At 48.2% G+C, this 23,383-nt stretch overlaps 1 protein-coding gene across 2 annotated transcripts in view; it reads right to left on the bottom strand.

Annotated features, from left to right (window-relative positions):
* LOC102443928 (adhesion G protein-coupled receptor E1-like) overlaps positions 1–23,383 on the bottom strand; it is a 55,928-nt gene that overhangs the window by 16,296 nt on the left and 16,249 nt on the right. Inside the window, exons 4-10 of one of the 2 annotated variants that reach the window (XM_075902181.2) lie at positions 15,504–16,712; positions 13,041–13,120; positions 11,748–11,837; positions 11,038–11,212; positions 10,072–10,179; positions 7,813–7,997; positions 378–548 (exon numbers count right to left, since the gene is read on the bottom strand). In XM_075902181.2, coding sequence (XP_075758296.2) covers positions 378–548; positions 7,813–7,997; positions 10,072–10,179; positions 11,038–11,212; positions 11,748–11,837; positions 13,041–13,120; positions 15,504–16,712 — 2,018 coding nt within the window. The remainder of the gene's footprint in view (positions 1–377; positions 549–7,812; positions 7,998–10,071; positions 10,180–11,037; positions 11,213–11,747; positions 11,838–13,040; positions 13,121–15,503; positions 16,713–23,383) is intronic. The other variant, XM_075902183.2, reaches the window with a different exon arrangement.

The raw sequence follows: 23,383 nt of genomic DNA, 5'->3' as shown, positions 1-23,383 counted from the left end.
TCATGGTCTGGGGTAGCCCCGCCCCTTCCTGTTTAGGCCCCACCCCTTCCAGGGTGGCCCGTGGCTACTTCAAACATTTTTTAAATGGCCCCCAGACAAAAATTATTGCCCACCCCAGGATTACACTGTTAACCCTCAGTTTGGGGAGAATCTACTTTCCTTTTTGCAACCTGACCTGACTTTGGCATTTTCAGTGTGGGCTACTTTATTCACCTCAGGTTACAACCCCAGCCCACCATTTGACCCTGTCCCATGGTGGCCACAAGGGATGCCCTGAGGTTCCTGTTCAGCATTCATTCAGGCAAAATTCCCATTGACTTTGCCTGAGTAAGGAGCTCAAAGTGCCGCCCCTTGAGCTGAGTCTGAAAGTGACATACCTCCACTCCCATGGGACCGATTAGGAGGGCAAAGCTGGAGAGATGGTTACAGCTGCAGACGGTGTGAGTATTGTTCATGTGCACAACGGTGCAGTCATTATGAGCCCAGATGTCTTTCCCAGTGATGGCTTTCAAGTGAACACAGTGAACTTTTTCTTCCTCTTTCTTCACCTGGAGACAAAAATACCATCCTCATCCTCACTGGATCACTGGGAGAATATGGTTTCTTTTGTGATACATCTCTAATAGACTGTAAGACGCCTAAATTCACCAAGGGCTTCTTGGCTCTCATTGTGCTGCCCGTAACAGCAATTTTACACTACCCATTGGCAGTGGAAATACAAGCGAGGGTTGGAAGAGACCACAGGAATCGAGTCCAGCCCCCTGCCCAAAGCAAAACCAACCCCAATTAAATCATCCTAGCCAGGGCTTTGTCAAGCCGGAATTTAAAAGCCTCTAGGGACGGAGATTCTACCCCCTCCCTAGGGAACCCATCCCAGTGCTTCCCCACCCTCCTAGGGAAATAGTTTTTCCCAATATCCAACCTAGATCTCCCCCACAGCAACTTGAGACCATTGCTCCTTGTTCTGTCATCTGTCACCACTGAGAACAGCCTCTCTCCGTCCTCTTTGGAACCCTCCCTTGAGGTAATTGAAGGCTGCTATCAAATCCCCCCTCACTCTTCTCTTTTGTAAACGAAATAAGCCCAAATCCCTCAGTCTCTCCTCATATGTCATGTGCTCCAATACATGCACGCCCTTTCTATAACGAGGGGGCCAGAAGTGGACACAATAGTCCAGGGCTACGTCTACACTGGCACCCTTTTCCGGAAATGCTTAAAACAGAACAGTTTTCCGTTATAAGTATTTCCGGAAAAAGAGCGTCTACATTGGCAGGATGCTTTTCTGGAAAAGCTTCTTTTCCGGAAAAGCGTCCGTGGCCAATGTAGACGCGCTTTTCCGGAAAAGAGCCCCGACAGTCATTTTCGCGATCGGGGCTTTTTTCCAGAAAAGACTACTGGGCTGTCTACACTGGCCCTTTTCCGGAACAGTTTTCCAGAAAAAGGACTTTTGCCCGAGCGGGAGCAGCATAGTTTTTCCGGAAAAACACTGACAATTTTACAGTAGATCGTCAGTGCTTTTCCGCAAATTCAAGGGGCCAGTGTAGACAGCTCGCAGCTTATTCCGGAAAAGCAGCTGCTTTTCCGGAATAAGTGGCCCAGTGTAGACACAGCCCAGATGTGCCCTCACCAGAGCCGAATAAAGGAGAATAATCTCCTCTCTGGATCTGCTGGCAATGCTTTTACTAACGTGCTCTAATATTCCATTAGCCTTCTTGGCTACAAGGGCACACTGTTGACTCATAGCCAGCTTCTCAGCTACTGTAATGCCCAGGTCCTTTTCTGCAGGGTGCGCTACTGTAGGTGTCTAGGCACCCCTGCGCTTATAATCAAAACTTTTTAGCAGCAGTATTTCCCCTAGGTACCGGCGTGTACTCACGGCACCGGTCACAACGCAGCAAACATGCCGACACACGCACCCCATCAACCGTCCCCTCAGTTCCTTCTCTACCACGGAGGCATGTTAAAGCTCTGAAGGAGAGGGGAGGAGAGCGGGTTGTGGAGCACCCACAGGGACACCCATCTTGAAGAACACCATATATTGCACAAGATGAGTAACCTCTCTTTTCTTCCTCAAGGAGTGTCCCAGGGGGCACTCCATTGTAGGTTACTGTGGAGCAGTACCCTGAGCTTTTGAAAGAAGGGATTCCGGGCCTCATCAGCGGTCAGCCATTCCAAATGTGGTATGTTGTAATGCTAAGTATCTATCCAATAATGTTTTGTACAAGTATCCGTGGAAGCCCATCTTGCTGCCCTACAAATATCCCTGATAGGCACGTTGTGTAGGAAGGCCGTAGATGTGGCCATCGCTCTAGTGGAATGTGCCCGAAGGTGGCACTTTATTAATGTCATAGCACTCTCAGATGCAGTTTGTCATCCATTTGGACAGTCTTTCTTTGGAAACCGCATGACCCTTCGCACAGTCTGCTACTGAAATGAACAGTCTGTGACATTGCCTACATTGTTTGGTTCTGTCTAGGTAAAAGGCAATGGAACACCTAGGCTGTGTCTACACTGGCATGAATTTCCGGAACTGCTTAAAATGGAATACTATTCCGTTTTCAGTTTTTCTGGAAAAGGAGCGTCTACATTAGCAGGCTGCTTTTCCAGAAAAGCCCTTTTTCCAGAAAAGCGTCTGTGGCCAATGTAGACACGCTTTTCCGGAAAAGAGCCCCGATCGCCATTTTCGCCCAGAAAAAGACTACTGGGCTGTGTACACTGGCCCTTTTCCGGAACAGTGTTCCAGAATAAGGACTTATGCCCGAGCGGGAGCAGAATAGTTTTTCCGGAATAGCGGCTGATTTTGTACAGTGTTCCCACCCTGAGTGCTCCAGTCGAATGCCCTATCGCCTCAGCCACTCCAGGCCCCACCCCACCTCCTTACCTTTAGGGTGCCCCTTATCCTCCCCCCCACTCCAGTGGAGCATCCGTCATTATGTGAATAGACAGGGCTGGCTGATGGGAAGGAACCCCCACGCAGAGATTGATGACATGTGGCCACCATGTGAGGGATTCCCTGACCTTGTTTGTAGGGCTGAGCGTCCTGTGTAACGGATGCCTGAAAGGGCGGAAGCACGTGTGTAGCCACACTTGTGTAACCTCGCGTGAGGGTCTACGTATGTCATTGCTGACAGGTGGCCAAGTACCGGTAACTGCCGGCGTTGCTTGGCTGATACTGTGGGGCTGTTTGTGATTGTTTCTGCTAGTGAAGCTAGGGCATGGAATCTTGGCAGAGGCCACTGCGCCTGTGCGTTTATACAGCCCAGAGTGGCGCCTGAGATGGTGGGAGATTTGACTTTTGCGTATTTATTTGGAGCCCCAGCTTTGCAAAGAGTCTGATTGTGCCTTCGATGAATTGCTTGGCCTGTTGCTCTGTTGGAGCCACTATCAGGCAATCGTCCAAGTAAGGGAAGATCACTATGCCTGGTTTTCTTAGATGGGCCACTGCTACTGCCAGGACCTTGGAAAAGACTCTGGGTGCTGCTGACAGGCCATGTGGTAAGACTTGGTACTGATAATGCTGATCTTTTCGGATGAACCTGAGGAACTTTCTGTGAGATGGTCGTATTGCTATGTGAAAGTACGAGTCCTACCAGTCAAGGATGACATCCAGTTTCCTTTTCCCAACACAGGAATGATCTTTGCCAGCATTTCCATGGTGAATTGTTGTTTTTTTAGGTATTTGTTCAATCTGCGAAGGTCCAGTATGGGTCTGCATCTTCCAGACTTTTTTGACGTGAGGAAGTATCTGGAATAGAACCCCTTTCCCCTGTGTTGTGCTGGGATGATCTCTATTGCCTTAATCCGTAGCGGTTTATTTATCTCCTATGGTAACAGGGACTCACGAGAGGGGTCCCTGAAGAGGGATGGAGAAGGGGGTTGGGTTGGGGTAAATGTGAGGAATGGTACTGCTAGGCCTTTTACTAAGCCAACTTGTCAGTTGTTATAATAGAGAATTTACTATAGAGAATTTCTGGGTGTCTGGCTGGTGAGTCTTGCCCACATGCTCAGGGTTTAGCTGATCGCTATATTTGGGATCGGGAAGGAATTTTCCTCCAGGGTAGATTGGCAGAGACCCTGGAGGTTTTTCGCCTTCCTCTGTAGCATGGGGCGCAGATCACAGCTGGAGGACTCTCTGCATCTTGGGACCTTCAAAATATTTGAAGGCTTCAATATCAGAGATATAGGTGAGAGGATTATTCTAAGAGGGGTGGGTGAGATTCTGTGGCCTGCACTGTGCAGGGGGTCAGACTAGATGATCATAATGGTCCCTTCTGATCTTAAAGTCTATGAATCTATGAGTCTATGAATAATGGACTGTACTTGGTAGAATGGTTGCAGACTGAATTTGTATTGGTTGGCTGGTGGAAACAACGCTGAAACTTCGACCAATGGTTCGAAACGTTTGTCTGCCATTGGAGGATTGATGCATTTACTGCTGGTCTTGAGGCTGCCTGAATTTTTGCTGCCCCTGACAACATCTTAAATCACAGCCCCTCTGAGGTGGGTAGGGTGAGGATGTCACTCTGCCATGGGGTGTGTACATGCAATTGATTTTCTTCTTTGGTTGAGGGATGTACATCCCCAGTGTTTTTAAAGTGGCCCTTGAGTCTTTAAGGGAATTCAGGGATGTGTCTGTGGTGGAGGAAAGTAACTTCTGACCCTCCAAGGGAAGGTCCTCGACTTTGTTCTGTATCTCACTAGGGAACCCAGAGAGGTGCAGCCAGGAGACGGGACACATCACTACAGATGTGGCGAGAGATCTGGAAGCCGTGTCGGCTGTATTGAGGGATGCCTGCAGCAGCGTCCTCACTATAAGGATACCGTCCCCTCCTCTGCTTGATTTAAATGCGGCCTTGTCTTTGTCTTGTAATTGTTCAATAAAAGGTATCATTTTTCCAAATGGTTATAAGTGTATTTGGCCAATAATACTAAATAGATTGCAATCCTGATGAGGGCGATGCAGATGAGTAATATTTTCTCCCTAGGAGATCAAGTCTTTTCCAGTTTTTGTCGTATGGGGTAGATTTAAACTAGCTCTGTTTAATCCTGTTGTTGGCAGTATCAACAACCAGCAAATTCTGGGTGGGGTATGTAAACAGGAACTCAGCCCCGTTAGCTGGGACACAATATTTCTTATCTGCCCTTCTCGAGGTGGGTGAGATGGAAGCTGGAGTTTGCCACAAAATCTTTGCCAGGTCGAGCACGGCCTCGTTGACAAGCAAGGCTTGTCATATATCGGTCAGTTTGTGTTGAATGTCAGGAATCTCGACCAGAGATATGTCGAGGGAGTCAGTCACCTTATGCAAGTCCTGAAAAGATTTAAAATCATCACCCCTAGTAGGAGGTGGAGGCATTATGGATTAGTCTGGGGACAATGAAGAAATATAGGTTGTAGGTAGAGTATTCTCTTCTTCGGTTTTATCCATGTCTTCAATGTCATCCTGCGTCACTTCTGATGCTGCGGGTGCAGGCATGTTGGGTGCCCCGTGTGATGTAGTGGGGCATCTTGCTGGTCGCTAGGCTTGGGCTGTCCCCTACGGGCCCTGTCTGTGAGCACAGCCCAGCAGGGGGGCCAGACACTGCCCTGACCGGTTCTGACTGGGGGGAGGGAAGGAGGTTGGATCAAAGGAAGTACGTGGGCGGAGGAAGAGTTAGTCTGGGGCTGGTAACATGATGGAGACAGCCTAGGGAGGGGGCTTGGAGACTAGGGGCTCAGGCACCCCGCCTTAAGGAGTCTGGGGCATCCTAGCCCCCTCCTATTGCCACATCATGTCTATGCTGTGCTGTATTCTGGAAAATCAATAAACCCCTCTCTATTTTGCTGGCTGGTGGAGACTGTTCTGGCTGCTACGGGGGTACAGGATCGGGGGGAACCCCAATTGCACCGTCACACCCCGATAGTGGTCTCACTATCACTGGTGGTGGCCCCTGGGCCTTCATGGTGCTCCAGGGATCCCATCCCTGCCAGGGTTATGGAAGTGGGATGGGAGGGAGCCATGGGAAAGGCTGCTACATCTGGGTCTGTACCAGCTGTTGCTGCTGCTGCAACTGCGAGGTTGGCTTTGGAGATGAGTGACGTGGTGCTAAAGGAATCTCCTGGTCGTCCTCACTGTCACTGGAAAAGTGGGTTATAGAGCTTGCAAGTGTCACCAATCTACTTGGACCCACTGACGATGGGATAGCATTGGTGCCGAAGAGCAGCATGTCCGGTACCGACATGACTGCTAACTCCTGCTGCATGGTGAGCGGTCTAGGAGGAAGGAAGGTCAGTACCGTTGGTGTATATGGGGGAAGTGTGTGTGTGGGGGGGGGGGGGGGCTGTGATCCCTGCAGCCCTGCTTTGGCGCATACTTTGGGCGTTGTTGGTACTGGGGAACCTTCTATGTGTACAGTCTGTACCGATCTGGTGATTGTCTGTATGGCTGGTTCCGGTTGCCCTTTCACCAGAATCTGTGATGGTGTTTTGGGTACTGGAGCCTTCGGTACCAACGGCACAGAGGTGGTCTTCTTTGTCTTGGGCACCGAGACCACAAGGCGTGAGTCTTTGGAAAAGGACAGGGGACTGGACTTGATGATCTCTTGAGGTCCCTTCCAGTTCTAGTGTTCTGTGATTCTATGACACTGCCCCTTAGGGTTTGCTGTAACGGACTTCCCTGGTATCTGCACTTCCCCCAAAGTCCTTGCCCCAGGCGTAGGGGGCTTGTGCTGAGATGTTTTCTTTGGTGGTCTCTCACCCAACAGTACGGAGTGCTTCCTTTTTGTCGTCTTCTTTGCCGGCTTGCCTCTTGGTGCAGGTCCCTGGTCTGAGAGTACTGTCAGAGAGGTGGTGATATGGTCAATGCTGGTTCCAAGTCATGTCTTTCCACCTTCTCCGTAGTGAGGAGTTTCAGCTGGAGTTCCCTTGCTTTTAACAACCTAGCCAACAGCTTTTTGTAGTGTAGCAATTTTTTGGAGAGTGGTCCTGGCCCAGGCACCTAATGCACTGAGCATGCCCATCTGAAATGGGTAGACATTCTGTATGTCAGGCACCTTTTAAATCTTGGCGAGCCTGGAATGCCTCTCCTAACACTATAGTAACTACAGAGAAAAACCATTTTTTTTAAAACTAACACTAACAGGGTGGAAAGAACTGTGACTAACCTACCTACAACTCTAAACTCTAATTATTGAGAAAAACTACTAAAAACGACTCTAACTGAATTCTAGAATTGAGCACTGCTGTGTTCCGACCAAGGAGGGAGCAGCTGAGAAGGAACTGAGGGCATAGTTGATTGCGTGTGCACGTCAGCACTTTCGCTGCATTATGAGCCTCCTTTTTGGGGGCATAAGGATCTTGCGGAAAAAGGGTTTTTTGTGCAAAAAGAAAACACCCACACTGCTTGTTTTTGTGCAAAAACCCCTAGCGCAAAAGGATCAGCAGAAAATATGCAAATGAGATGATGAGTCATGCAAATGAGTCCCTCATTAGCATATTTTTTGCAGAGAAAACTTGTAGTGTAGATGTAGCCTGTATGTCCAGCTTTTCTAAATAGTTCTTAGCCTGTTCTTTCTCTACTGAGGGCTTCCCACCTCCTCCCCATACTGTGCTGCCCAGTGCAGTAGTCTGGGAGCTGATCTTGTCTGTGAAGACAGAGTCAAAAAAAATCAAGTAATTCAGCTTTTCCCACATCATCTGAAGAAGCTGCCTCTGTTTCTCAGCTATATTACAAGTCCAAAAAGACAGAAGAACTCAAATGCCCTGCAGAAGCCTCACCTTGAAAGTGGCCATCTGGAGCCGTAGGCAAGGAGCAGAGTAAAAGGATCTGCACTCACCTGTCTATGGCGCAGGGTGATGTTTACAGGTTTGGAGAAGTTCATGTGTCTCCCAGCTCTGATAGCCCCACTCACCACCCTGGAGTTCAGTTTCTTATGATCCATTAGATCTCCCTCTTCAAAAATTCCCTTGTTAATGATGACGTCCAGGGTGGAGTAAGAAATAAAAGCAATAGCCGTAGAGTCTGAAAACATGAAATTATGCCTCGTCATACAGAGACAGGGACACTGAGACAAAAAAAGAGCAAATCAGGTGAAGGGAACTTTGCATGCTCCTCCCGCCCCCAGGCCAATCAGGGCTTGGGGGCAGGGGAGTGTGTGATGTCTCCTCCTGCCCTGCGAGGAGAGGAGTGCATAGCACTTTGAAGCGCAGCATGCTCCTCACAGGGCGGAAGGAAGATTTGTGTGCTCCCCTGCCCCCAGACCCAATTGGCTTGAGAGTGGGGAGCACCAGGGCTTCTGCGGGCTGGATCAACCCACTTGGTGGGCCGGATCCAGCCTGCGGAGGCCTTTTTGCCCACCCTGACTTAATGGCTCTTTCACAGGTTCAATGTTATGCTAATAGAGCTAGCAAGCTGAAAGATTTTTCACTCTGAAGTTAACATCCACTCCAGAAGAAGTGAGCTGTGCCTATGAACGTTCACGATCCCACCTACACGCTTTGTTAGTCTTTAAGGTGCTGCTAGACTATTTGTTGTTTTTTAAGTGTTTCCAGTTACGGACTAACTCTGCTCCCCCACTGAAGCTGTCAGAACAGGCACAGGATGTGGGGAGAGGTTGAGCACTAAGACCCAGGGGAGGCATTGCCTCCCCTGACCTCTTAAACCACGTGCTCTTGTTTTTGAGTCAAGTGCCATTGACCCACAGAAAAATCAGTCAGGGGCCACACAAAAATTAGAGGCAAAAAAGCCCAAAATAACAACAACAAAAAGAAAACCCAACCCCTTCCTGAGCCCCATGACTGACACCTCACTGCCTTCACGCTCCAGCTTCATGGGGGAAGGGAGGACAGAGGGTTAGGGCGTCCAACGGGACAAGTGGATTGTGTGGGCCTTCCTAAGCTCCAGGGGGGAGCCAAAAATGAGGGGTCAAGTGTATGGGAGGGGGTTGCCAGGGAACAGGATAGGGATGGGGTTGCAGGGTCTGGTGGGTGCAGGAGGGGGTGATGGTGCAAGGTGTGGGTGGGAGAAAGGCTGCAGGAGCAGGGCGGGAGTCTGGCCAGGAGATTGGGTGCAGGAGCAGGCTGAAGGTGGGGGTCTGGGTGGGAGGAAGGTTGCAGGAATGGGCTGGGGGTAGGGTGTCTGGTGGGAGGAGTAGGCTGGAAGTGGGGGGTTTGGCCAGGAAGTTGCGTGAAGGGTAAGAGGTAAGAGGTCTGGACAGTAGGTGGGGTGTAGGAGTGGACTGGGGGTGGAGGGTCTGGGCAGGATGATGAGAGCAGGAGCAGGGTGGGGTCTTGGTGGAGAGGCTGTGTGAGGGCAATAGGGATGTGGGGTCTGAGCACAAGTTGGTTGGGGAGTGTTTATCTGGCTCTGTGCACCCCTCCACACCCAGGCACTGCCCCTTGCTGCTCCTATTGGCCATGATTCTGGCCAATGGGAGCAGTGGGGAAAGCCTCCAGGCAAGTGGTTTCTGCAAGGGGGGGGGGCGGGAATGGAAGCTGCTTCCTCCCATTACGAGCCAGATCCGGCCCATGAAACTCAGGGCTTTCCGTCCCCCCAACAGTGGGAGGCTGGCACTGATACTCTAACCATGGTGGGGGACATAGAGCAGGCTCCCGCTGCAGGTCGGATGGGCGGGGCTGAGCCCTGAGCCTACCTACAAGACGGTCATGGACCGCACTTTGAGAACCACTGCGGTAAGGTATCCCAGAGGTTGTTTTGTGCTGGCTTATTAAGTCTCAGTATTGAAATAACTGTCAGTTTGGGGGGCTGCCTGCCCCATCCTTTACAGATTAGCCCTAATGCATAACCTCAGTTGGCTCCCTGGGGATTCCTGTGTCAGTGACCCTGTCAAAGCTTATTTTGCCTCCTTGTTTCCCCTCCCCCATAGCTTGGTTTTCATGCTGTGAGACAACCAGGAATGAAGGGTTTTGCAAAGCTCAGTAGCCTGAGAAACACTGGCTCAGCCATGAAGACCCATTCTAGTGTGAGGATAAGAAGGCAAGGCATGCCTGCCTGGGGCTAGAGGAAGGGGAGAACTAGGACTGGGGTCTGGGGTCTCGTTAAAGGGGTGAGTGCCTGGGAAGCCCCAGGATGGTACCTTCTGTGACCGTATTGCAGTCAATGTCCATTGCGTCTTCCTGAGCTCTCAGTCTGAAGCCCTTGTCACAGGAATCCGCATTCGTGTCAATGAGGAGTGTCGAGATAGCTGGGGAGGAAAATGGCAAAGCCTCTTGCTGCAAGGGCGAGGAAGGCTTGGAGCTGCGTCCTCTGAGTCTCATCGCGGCCTCTCTCTTTCTCACCTCCATTTCTGTTTCACTCCGCCCCTCTGGCTGACCTATGATCCATCACCCCATGGCCCCAGGAAGAAGACACTCTGCCAAGAGGCAGAAAGCAACTTCTTGCTGCCTCACTTCTGCGCTGTAGTAGGGGAAGCAGCAAGAAGGGGTATTGCTGGGGTAGAAAGTCAAGTAGACGACTACCTGATGAGCATAGGCTTATCCGGTAGTCAAGGGACTACTTGACGACTGACTCCCCCTCTGCTGCCTCTGTATCAGAGGCAGCAAGGGGAATATGGGAAGCAGGAGCCGAGGCTCGGGGGAGCTTGCTTAAAAGCGAGTTCCCCTCAGCACTGTCTCCGTGGTGCAGGGGCAGAGCAGGGAAGGCAGAGCTCAGCAGTCCCGCAGTTGGTGTGAGCCGGGACTGCTCAGTTCCAGCTCACGCCACCCCCGGGAGCTAACCTCTGACCAGCAGACCAGGGAGACGGGAAGCAAAGCCTCTGAGGATGCCGGGAGCGGGACAGCCGCGGCGCGTCTGGGCTGTCCGCTGCCCGCGTGCTCCGCGGCTTTGCTCCACGTCTCCCCAGACCAGAGGCTTTGCTCCCCCTCTCCCTGGTCTGCTTTACATCCCTAGAAAGGAAGAAACAATGGCAAGAGGAGGTTGGCATTGCCTTTCAAACCCTCTCCGGAAGCGGACATTGGTCAGGCCCCGGAGCTGGGTTATAAACCCTGAGAGAGGGGCAGTGAGCCAGAAGTGGTGTTTTGTGGGGGTCTTCCACCCTTCTCACCCATAGACTCAGTTGTCACATTCTGTCGCTTCATCTTCGGAGACTTCAAAGCAGCATCCAGTACGGCCAGTTCCACACTCTGCAGCAGGAGCATCACGGCAGATCCCACATTCTTACTCTCACCAGCACTGAGGGCGGAGCTATTCAGGAGGGAACCAAAGGGGATAGCAACTTCCTGGGATTGGGAAAGGAAATACCCTGAGGAGGGAGGATTTCAGGTGTTTATGAGCCACATTCTTCAGCCTCCCAGGGGTACTATGACCCTTCTTAGGGACATGAGGCTTCATAGGGTAGCTCCCCCACTCCAAGACACTGCAGCATTCTCAGAGCCCTTTAGAGAGGGAGTTGACCGAGGCTTGCTCAGGACTCTACAGTAACCTAAAGCCAAGGCAGGGCTAATAGCCTCTGTCATTCACTTCTGGGTTCCTTCAGTATAGGGGCCAGAGAACATTGCAATAAATCAGCAGGTAACTACGTTCTCTCTGTGTTGCCCCTGGAAGCAACTAGGATCTTGCTAGGATCAGTGGTGTGAGAACCCAGATCTCATGCCACTTAAACATGAGATCTAGGACATGCACACACGCATGCATGCACGCATACACTCCTTTTCTGAAGAGAGGCTAAAATTTCCCTCACAGTGAGACTTCTCTACCAGCTAAACCGCTCAGGGCCTTTGGCCGTAGACCACCCACATGGGGCAGAACTCTGACCTCCAGCGATACTGTTGTGTTCTGTGCACAGATGGTCTCCAAATTCACTAAGGTTGAATTCACGAAGGAGCAAAATTCATTGTTGCTGTCCTGCAGAACAATCAAAGGAAATGGATTATTTCTGTGAGCATGGAAAGGCCGCCCCAAAATCAGGTTAATGGTTCCACAGAGTGATCTGGTGATGACTTGTGGCTGACTGGCTGGTTGTCCCACCTGATTGCTGTTTAAAGCCCACAGAGACACTGATATTTGACATGGTATTAAAGTTTTCATGCATGGTTGACACTAGACCAGGCTGGTCAGCTTAAGGTACGCCATCCAGCTATACAAAATGTGTAGCTGGATTCAGCTTACCTTAAACCGATCCTCCATGGTGTCTACACTGTGGAAGGCTGACAGGAGCACACCCCCTATGGGCTTCCCTTACTCCTCACAGATCGAGGAGCACCAGATGCCAGTGGGACTGCCCTCAGCATTCGATTTGGGGGTCTACACACGACTTGTGAAATCACACGCTAGAAGATCAACCTCCAGAGCGCTGATCTTCTCTGCAGCGTAGATATGCCCAGAGGGTTTTGTAAGAATTATTATCCTCCTTCTACAAATGGGGAACTGGTATACAGAGAGACTGATCAAATTGCCCAAAACTACACAATAAGTCAGGGAGCAGAGATGGGAACAAATCTCTGACTTTCTGTATCTCTAGCTAGTGCAGTGGTCCCCAACCTTTTTGTGTGGCGGGCACTGCACCGGTGGGTGACGTCATCCCGCTGCATCGCCCTGCCAGCCGGCCCCGTGCCAACTGCAACTGCATCAGCGCCAGACCCCCCCCCCCCCCACCACGGCCATTTTGCCGCTCCGGACCCGCTGCCCTGCTCCCGTGGCTTCCCCGCCACATTCCCCAGCAGGTTCTCCCGCCGCCGGCACTTCCCCTCGCCCCGTCACTGCACAAGTTCGGCCCCACAGCACATGCGGACCGTCCTCCCCCGGGCATCCTGCGTCGCGACCCCGACCCCGACTAGGCGCAAGCACATAAATGCCTCAGCAGGTGCCATGGTGCCCACGGGCACCATGTTGGGAACCACTGAGCTAGTGTCTTAACTGCAGAATGCTGATCTACAGTAGGGTGTCACACACCTAAGTCCATTAGAGTAGAGTTATCAAAAGCATGCCATATCTTATTGATTCTGCTGCAACTGAAGTCCTAGATGAGCCAAGAATCCTCAAGTTCAACGTTTTCTGTGTACTCTTTGTGAAAACCCTCAAAGCCCAAAAAAGCCCTGTCAGGCATACCTTCAGGAAGACATTTTTGCACTTGTCCAACTGCTCTTTTATCTGTGAAGTCTCAATCTGGCATTTCGAGGTTAAAATATCTAGCAACAGAAAGAGAGGCACAGACATTTACATCAGGGCTAAGGTTTTAAAAAATGTAGTGTGGTTTGAAACATCTTAAAATGATCCTAACTTTCAAGAGCCTTAAGCACTCACCCTCTGTAAATCAGGCCTTTAAGGTCTTGGGTTAAGAAACCAAAATCACAAGGCAATTTTGAACATCTTGGCCTAAGTGACAGCTGCATACACTGGGGCTACATATACACTGGCATGATCTTGCACAAAAACTCTTTAGCGCAAGAGTTATTACATTAAAGTAGTTGTGCAAGAGAGTGTCTACACTGGCATGTGCTTTTGCGCAAGAGCATCCATGCCAGTGTAAACGCTTTCTTGCGCAAGAAAGCTCTGATGGCCATTTTAACCATAGGGCTTTCTTGCGCAAGAAATTAATGTTGCCTGTCTACACTGGCCTCTTGCACAAGAACAGTTGCGCAAAAGGGCTTATTCCTGAGCAGGAGCATCATAGTTCTTGCGCAAGAAGCCCTGATTTCATACAGTATAACGTCAGTTTACTTGCGCAAGAACACATGGCCAGTGTAGACAGGCAGCAAGTTTTTGCACAAGATCAGCCGCTTTGGTGCAAGATCGCGCCAGTGTAGACACAGCCAGGGATTCTAAGACAGAAATGGGAATGGAAGGGTGATCGCTTGCATTTTAACGACAAGGGCCATCCTTTCTTCCTATCAGCAGAAAAAGGTGGATCTACTGAAACCCAGCAAATGTACCTTGACCCCTTAAAGCCTATCTGACAACTTTCAACTGAATCTGTAATCAGTTAGCAATACATTTGTCCCTAAAGACCTGCCAGTGTATCTCATTGATCAGGGTGTGTTGTGTCCTCGATGGGATGGCTGACCAAGGGTCTGGTTCTGCTACAGCTCCTAGACAGGGGAATTAGTCCCTTAGCTCAAACTGTGGTTTGATCGTTGGAGATTACCAATATGGGTGTTGTTACAGCTACCCTGGAGAAGTTTACACCTTCCTAAGAACTGTTCTAACCCTGCTTTGTTCTTCTAAAGGTCTGAATCTCAGGATATGTCCACATTAGAAATGCTAAAGTGGTGCAGCCGCAGTTCTGTCACTGTAATATAGACATTGACTACAGTGACGGAAGGGTTCTTCCATTGCTCTAGTAAATCCACCTCAGAGAGGTGGTAGCTAGGGGCCTGGGGAGTGTGTGTGAGAGAGAGAAAGAGAGAGAGAGAGAGAGAGTGTTGGGGGGCGGACTAGGACAAGAGAAGAATTCTTCTGTTGACCTAGTGCTGTCTACGCTTGGGCTTAGGCTAGCTTATGGACATGGTTGAACAAAGTTAAGATGTTGGACAGGCCTCAGTTACACTAAAGGCATTATGTTGTGTTAGCCTGAAAAAGGCAGTTAAAGTGGGTGTAAATAGCTCCCTAATGCTATATCTACACTGCAACACTATTTTGAAACACTCGGAGTATCTCGAAATAGCTATCCCGCGTCTTTACAGCAAGCCTGTTATTTCGGACTCACTATTCTGACATCCCTGTAAACTCCATTCTATGAGGAGTATGGGACATTTTGGAATAGTGCTTTATTTTGAAATGAAATGGCAAAAATAGCATCAAAATAAGATATGCAATTTGCAGTAAGATATGCGAGATCACGTAAGATATGCAAACCTATTTCAAGTTATGGAGCTGTGTAGATGCACCCTAAGACCATTCCCTGTGGAGGAGCCTTCCACAGCTTGTGTGGAACTGATATAAGGGTATTTACGTGACCATGGCTTCATATGCAGGGCAGATCAAGGAAGGAATCACAATACACCATGCTACAGCTACTTTCTGTGTATACAGAGGGCATCACAACCAAGTGTAAGAGGAAACATACAATAGTATTTAAACCAATTCAGAACAACTGGTAATAATCTGCCACACTGCATGAGCTGGCTGAAACCTGTTCAATGCAGCTAGCAACACAGGCACAATCTTAGGCCTGAACTATTCTTAAAACTTAGGTAGATCTAGCCATATTGATCAGCAGAGTGATTTATTCTGTTAGGCTAGATACTGCTTCTCAGAGGGGTGGATTAGCTGTAGTGAGAGAAAAACACATCCATCACTGTAGCAAGCGTCTACACTACAGTGCTACAGAGGCACAGCTGCAGTGCCATGGCTGTGCTGCTGTAGCATCTTTAGTATAGACACAGTCTAAGTAATGGTGGCTAGCGGTGGCCTCGCATGGCATGTTGGGCCAAATAACTCAGGTGAGCCCCATCAAAATCAGCAGACTTTATACCAGGTTACCTCCTTGGTTGTGATAGTGTTTTGTTGTAGTTTGTTTGTTTGTTTTTGCAGTATAGACACAAACTATGATCAAAATCCCAAACTACTCACTGTTCATGCAGGAGCCTGGAATCCCGTAGCTGACTGTGCCGGTAGTGCCTACGCTCAGGAGCACAAATGGAGAGCTGGGATGTTCCACAGCATGAGATGTGATGTCAGAGCTAAGATTATGCAGGCCCCAAGAGTACTTAGTGCCAGGGACTGGGTCCCATTCCCTCAGACGCTGATTGTCTAGGATGATGGCATCAGTCTCTGAGGCACTGGCCACCATCAAGGCATAGTTCTCGAAGCCCTCCCAGTTACTGATAGAATACATCAGGCAGTGACGGGCAACATCTGGAACATTCATCAGGAAGGCATGGGAGGAGTTAGGGATAGCTGCACCCACACTGTACAACACCACCTGGACGCTCACAGTAGCAGAGATGTAGACTGGGCTAGAAGAATTGACAGGAAGCTGGAGTACACTGCCCTCTGTCAGAGTAATATTCTTTTGCTGTTCCCTTTGCTGATACAACACAATTGTGTTCTGGGAAGCAGTGACGGAAACAGTGTTCTCTACAACCTGCCAGGGTAAGGGAGGGATGATGTATGTTGTACCCCAGCTGCACTTTGGTAGGAGCTGCTCAAAGACATTGTTGCATTTGGTGTTATTACACAAACACACCTGACCGACCAAGACAGCTACTGGATTATCTGAGACAATCTTGGTGCCAGACAGATCTTCTATGCCTTGTAACTGGAAGCCCTGGAAAGGATCAAGCCGAATGTCCAGCCTGTTGCCAGTGGAGTAGTTACCTGTTAGGTAATATAGCTTGCCTTTTACATGGACTGCCACAAGGTTGTCCATTTGGTATGTCATAACTGAGATTACTGGGTAACTAGCTAAAGATTTTGTAGGGGGAGTCACTATGTAGTATTCCTTTCCCAAACTGGAGACAGGATACACCACAGTGGTCTCAGGGCTCCCATGTTTGTTGCTGACAGACACAACTGAGATAGTTTTGTTAGACTCGACTAGGACTATATGGGAGAATTTGGTAGAGCCCTTCATTCCCCACAACTTCGGTAGCTTGACTGGCATCATCTCTCCCCGATTTACCATAATCTTCTTCTCAAATGTGTGATTGGAGACGGAGACAGAAACTAATGTAAAGGCAAAGTAACCAGTAATTTGCACTTCAAAGTGACCCGAGTTCTCACAGTCCATCATGTAGGAGGTAATGAATTCTATTCCCAGAGTATCAGTCTGACATTTGCCTGCAAAGAAAAATAGCAATAAAAAGTTGGAGTTAGAAAAAGATATTGTCAAAAGATGGACAGAGTGAAAGGGACCAGATCAACTTTGTTCAGGTCAAAAATTAAGTCTGAGGAAAAAAGAAAAGGAGTTTGAAAATCTTAATTCAGCTAGACATTTCCCCCATTATATTCTTGATCTAAAATGAAAATAATTGTTACTAATTATAGTAAAGATTATTTTAATAATGAATGTGCACAACTATGACAGCTTAGAACCCAACAAAGACCCCGGAACCACACACAACTATGGGGAATGTTTCCATCTAGATCAGAGCCCCAGGAAAGCCCCTGATCTTGACAACTGTTTAGAATCAGAATCCAAACATTGATAGAAACACAGAAAAAAAATCAGATCTAGATCCACAGGTAATAATTTGTAATCAGCTCTAAGAATAATTGTTTTCCCTTACCTAGCACTTCCTGGGAAACATTTTACAGACATTAAATTTTTCTCAGTCCCACCAGGGGATGGGGCAATATTACCATCCCCCTTAACATTGAGGGGGAACTAAGGGACAGAGAGGGTTAAGAGTTTGCGCAAAGTAACTCCACAAATCAGCAGTGGAATTAAGAATAGAACTCAGGTCTCCTGCCCCTCAGTATCTTGTGCTCTAACACAGTTGTTATTTTATATTGTATCTGTATGTACACAATAAGAGAACTGTGGGAAGATGGGAAAAAAGGAAAGGAAAGGAAAGGAAAGGAAAGAAGGGGACGAAGAGCATGAGCGAAAGTGGGCACCAAGCCGGGGAGAGGCTGGGCTGAAAGCAGTGGGGTGCCGACTCCAGCTTGGAGGGATTCTCCCACCTTGTCCTCTTACCCCACCCCAGCCCCCAGGTAGTGGCGGCACCTGCTTAGGCAGCACCCAGCCACCCTGCTCCACCCCACCCCACCCCACCTCAGCCAGGACGTCCGTGAGCCAGCCCCCTGAGCTCAGTGCAGCTGGTCAGCGGCAGGTCCCTTTGTGTGCACGCTAGCAGGGCTGGGAACAGCTGGAGGCCAGGGGGAGGATCCTGCTGAATGCAGAGGGAGGAGGGAGCACCGAGCCGCACCAGTGCGGGCAAGAGAATGGGCTCTCAGGGCGGCTGATTCTTTGGTCTCACGTCCCGCATGAGAAGCAGGGTGGGAGACTGGCCTGGGAGCATCTGGGAGCTTCTCCTCTGACGCAGCTTCTCTCCATGTGGAAAAAACATCATTTATGTTTACATTGCAATCGTATTCTTTTGGGAAAAAATCGATAGAACAGAGGAGGTTTTCCAACATTGGTAAGCCTCTTTTCATGAGGAAGAAGCCTTTTTCTGAAAGAGCTCTTTTGGAAAACAGCGTGTTTCCTTTTTCGAAAGAAGAGGAAAGAGGAAAAAGCACAGGTGTCCTGGTGGCCACTACGCCCATAGTAATCACAGCTTAAATGTGAGATAGCATCTATTCAGTGTGGATGCTATCTTTCAAAAAAGCAGATCTCTTTTTCGATGCGCTTTGGCAATGTGAACACTCTCTTTCGGAAGAATTTTTTTCTGGAAGATCCCTCCCGGAAAAGCTTCTTGCAAAAGAAGCCTGAAGTCTAGACAAAGTCCACAGTGAAAACTCACTCCTCTCCCACTGTTGGAAATAGAAACGAAGTCTGTTGTGTAAATAAGCAGGGCTCGACAAATCGCTATATCTACTTGCCAGTGGTGAGTAGATTTCAGCCAGTCGCCCCGTTCACTGGCACTGCGTGCATGCACAGTGCTGGTCTGGTGCATGCGCAGTGCAGGGCTGGCAAGTAGTTCATCAAGCCCTGTAGATAAGGGTTTGCACATTGGGCTTATTGAGATAATAAAACTCTTTTGTAATGTAATTCAACACAGCAGTGATTTGAGGTTTTTTGTCAAGTTATCACTGGTACCTACTCTTGTTGCAACCACCACTGTTGAAGAGCGAGAGAAAGACAGGGAATACTTTTTATTAAACACACACAAGACATAGATCAATAAAATTACAATTTAAAAATTAAATAAAACATTCATTTTATAACCAGAAGTCCTGTAGCACCTTAGAGAGTCACCAATATAAATATATACGTGTATATATATATATAGTCTCATGAGCTTTCATGAGTCTCTAAGGTGCTACAGGACTACTCATTTTTAAAGTTACAGACTAACACAGCTCCTCCTCTGAGACTTTTATTGAATAAGTTTCCTTTATTTCCCTTTTAGTTATGTATCCCAGGGGCTCTGAGACCACTGAGAGGGAGAGCGCAGTCTGCTCTACACCTTCAGCTAACAGGCAGTTGGCTTTTAGCACATGTGGTAGAAACATCCCAGGTTCAATATCCCCTCTCTCACAACCCTGGTCCATCGACCTGGGTCCATGGGCAATACACTTAGCTAGAGCCAGATCTTCAGCTAGAGTAAGTCAGCGTAGTGCCACTGATTAGACTGGACCTTTGCTGATTTATAACAGATAAGGATTCTTGTACATTTCCCCCAGCTGACATCCCACTTGGCTCTTTATAGAGAGATGCAGAAATAGTGTCTCGTTGCTCCCAATATCCATCTTATCCTCATTCCTCACTCACTCTTTCTCTGCCCTAAACAGAAAGGAAATTAAGGCCAAATGTAATATAGCTTCTCGAATTTCCACTAGCTGAGAATGTGACTGCCTAATTTCGGGCCCTTTAATATGATCAGTGAGGGAAGAGTCTGTGAAATGCTGGGTCTCCTTCTTCTGTCACTCATACCATGTGAGTGTCACTGATTTCAGTGCATTTCTGCTGATTAACACTAATATAGGTGAGAAGAGAATCAGGCCCATCATTCTTGGCCTCAGCGGGACCTGGCAGCAGTTCTGGATTTAGGGCAGGTGATGCAGGCAACCACACGGGGTACCAGGCTTGGGGGAGGGACTGAGCTAGTGGTGCTGTTTTTGTTGTTAGCAACAAAAGGGAAAATGAAATGTCAGCAGTAAAATATTTCAGGTATTCTGTATGTGGATTCATTTTGCACTAACCTCCTACAATGTACAGTAAAATTCCAATAGTCCAGCACCCAATAGTACAGCACTCCTGATAGTCTGGCATCATAATGGTCAGTGAGTGAGCTTCCGCAAAATACGAGTCACAAGACAGCAGCTGAACCGAGCGAAACCGGAAGGGATTGGGTCAGTCTGCCACTGGCATTGTGAGACACTGGACAATGCTGTTTTGACTTTTGAATATTTTTGGCCATCAGTGTGTAAAGTAATAATAGAGTCAAAGGTGAATGAAGGTGCTAGTAGTAGTGGTAAGAAAAGTGTAAAAAGGAAGCATGTAACACTGACATTGAACCAGAAATTAGAGATTATAAAGATGCTAGAAAGAGTCATAAATCGGAACACTATCATGAGTGAATTTAACATTGGATCTTTGACAATCTATGACATAAAGAAACAGAAAGATCAGTTGTGAGTATTTATTGCTGAAAGTGAAGTGCCTACTAAACATACCAAGGTACGGCAAACTCTGAAAAGACCTAAGATGGCGCAGTTGGATGTAGCTTTGTTTAAGTGGTTTAGTGCAAAGCCCATTACTGGGCCAGTGCTCATAGAAAAAGCAAAACAGTTTCACAGTGAAATGAACATTAGTGAATCACATGTGTTTTCAGAAGGTTGGTTGCGTAATTTTAAGTATCGGCATGGGATCCATAAGTTAGATATCAGTGGTGAGCAGTTCTGGTCTGCACAAATGCATCCAGAATGCATAAACTTAAGCTTTTTGTTGTAGGGAAGTACAAAAAGCCTAGGGCATTTAAAACTCTTACGAGTTTGCCAGTGATTTACCGGGCACAAGGGAATGCTTGGACAGCAGAAATCTTTAAGGACTGGTTTTTTAATTATTTTGTGCCCGCAGTTAAGGAGAATTTTAGAAAGGGAGAGTCTACCGGAGGATAGTAAAGCTGTTCTTTTGCTCGATAAGTGTCGAGCGCATCTGCCCACTTTGGAGCTTGTTAGTGGAAATATTTTTGCTATATATTTGCCAGCGAATATGATGTATTTGATCCAACCATGAATCAAGGCGTGATACAGAACTTTAAGTGTTTCTATAGGGGGTCTTTTCTCCAAACGCTGGTAAACTCAGACTGCAGTGTTTCTGAATTTCAATCCGATTTCAACCTTAAGGATGCTGTTTATGCGGCTGCATTGACTTGGAATGATGTAAAGAAGGCTAGTATACAAAAATGTTGGGGGAAACTTTGGCCTAGCATCATGTTTTGTGATGATTCTTCCAATGAAGAGGAATTTTGTGGCTTAATGTTAGGCCTAAGCGCATTAGTGACATACAAGAAATAATTGAAAATGTCCCTGAGAAGAATGCTGTTGCAAAGCTCACAGAAAATGAGATTGAACAATGGATTGAAATGGACAAAGACAAACCAATTGTAGAAAATTTGAGTGATGCTGCTATCATTGAAAGTGTTATGAATCCACAAAAACCTCAGGAAGAAGAAGAGGAAGGGATGGAGAGAGCAAAATGGCGAGAGGCAACTGATTTTATTTCCAAATTCGTTGAATTTGCAGAAAGTTGCAGCCAATATAATGCAGCTGAAGTGATGAATCTTCATATTATTCTGAATAACTTTTATACCAGGAAGTCACAGTCCTCTAAGCAAGCTGATCTCAGGGATATGTTGCAAGGGCATAGAAGACAATTCAGCCTTTGTCTTCACCACCACCACAAGAGCCTATTGTTGTCGACACCCTCTTGGAGGCAGAGGAGGATAGTGATAACCCGGATGATACCACGAATGATGAAGCACGGGTTTCATCAGATGATGAGTAGTTGTGCAGCATGGCAAATAAACAAAATTACAGTTTTAAGTTTCAGTGTTTTGTTTAAATTCATGGTTTTTTTAGTGTTTAAGTGAATAAAGTTAAGTTTACAGACTGTATTAGTGTTGAAGTGTATATATGTATATAGTGTATATATGTATGTAGTACCTCCTGATAGTCCAGCATATTTGATAATCCGGCACCATCTAGGTCCCAAAGGTGCCGGATTATCGGAAGTCTACTGTACTGAAACTTTGCAGAATCTCATGGAACCTTCTTTGATTTTCTGAGAACTACATCTTATTTCAGCTTCCTAGTAGATTAATTGGTTAATAGAATAATTAATCCAGTTAATTGGTTATCCAGGACCTGAGGGCAGCCCCCCACACAAGGTTGGGAGCTGCAGCAGCCCTTCTCCCCTCCCCCTCCCCACTGTGGCCTAGTTGGAGTGTTCCTCCCCTGTTTGGGCTGGAGCAGTCCCTGTCTGTGGCAGGGAGGCCGCTCTAGCCTGCTACCCCGTTAATCCATTAACCAGTATTTACTATGTTTAACCAATTAGCCATTTAAATGGGATTTTACATCCCTACCTCCTAGAATGCTGCCAGCCATGCCCTGGTGAGCATATAAGCATCACCAGGTAGTCATATATGACAGGTATAAATCATACCTTAAAATAATGCATAAAAGTCATGAATGTGCTACAAATGCAATAAAAAATAATGTTTAACAAATGGAGGGGGGTGTCATTTGGTCTAGGGCTGCCCTGGCTGCTGGTCCTCAATCCCTCTCAGGATTTAGCTCCGTTCGCAGGATTTCCCAGTGTTGCTAGTTTCTACATGAAACTGATCGTGATCTCAATTTTCATTTGCAGCTCTGAAAGAGGAGGCTGCCAAAAGGACAGACCCAGAGTTACTGCTGCTTCATTCTCCCTCACTCCTTTTTGACAGACTTCCAGAGACTGCAGTCCAGTCTATGAAGGCTCCTGCTACCGCTTTCTGGGCCCACCCCAGCTTTTCAGTATGGCCTAGTGCCATTATTAAGAAATCTCTCAGTGGGACATGGCACCGGAACGAGGATTTTGCCAACCATGGGACAGTATATGAGCTGACTAAACTAGAATACCCTGCGGCAGTGGTCACCAACAAGAGGGGCACAGGGGTAGGAGTCTCAGGTGCCCCAACCCCTATGGTCGCAGGGGTGAATTGGCCCCACTGTGAGCAGTGTGGGGCCCGGGCAGAAAGGGAGTCTGCCTCAGTCTCATTGACCGGCTGACCAGAAGCTGCTGACAGTAAGTGCCATCTGGTGGGAAGCCACAACTGAACCCCCAACTGTCTCCCAGAGCCACCAACCTCCTGCACCCTGCCCCTGAACTGTCCCCACTCCCAGAGCCAGCACCCTGCACGTTCCCCTGCACCTCAACCCTCTGCCTCAGCCCTGATCACCTTCCCACTTCAGTCATGACCTCCCTCCTAGAACCAGCACCCCATGCCCTCTGCACCCAAATCCCCAGCCCTGACCACCCTCCCAGAGCCAGCACACGTACCCCCTTTGCACCCTGAACTCCAATCCCTGCTGAACCCTAACTCCCTGCCCCAGACCAGTAAAAGCAAGCGAGGATGAGAGCGAATGAGCAATTGAGGGGGGGAATAAGTGGGCAGGGTGGGGCTTCAGGGAAGGAGCAGGGCCTTGGGCAAGGGGCAGGGTAGATTTGGGTTGTCAAGTTAAAAAACTGATCTTGGGCATAAAATGTTGAGGCGCGCTGCCCTGAGGAGTGACAGAGGGAGAAGGAGAGAGTGAATGAATAAGTGAAAAACTTAAAAATCAACTAATAGTCTTGTAGGACC

Source organism: Pelodiscus sinensis, chromosome 31 (assembly GCF_052426305.1).
Source record: "Pelodiscus sinensis isolate ZL-2025 chromosome 31, ASM5242630v1, whole genome shotgun sequence".
Taxonomy (NCBI): domain Eukaryota; kingdom Metazoa; phylum Chordata; order Testudines; family Trionychidae; genus Pelodiscus; species Pelodiscus sinensis.
The sequence above is the reverse complement of the archived record's forward strand: the minus strand, read 5'-3'. Positions and strand labels throughout refer to the sequence as shown.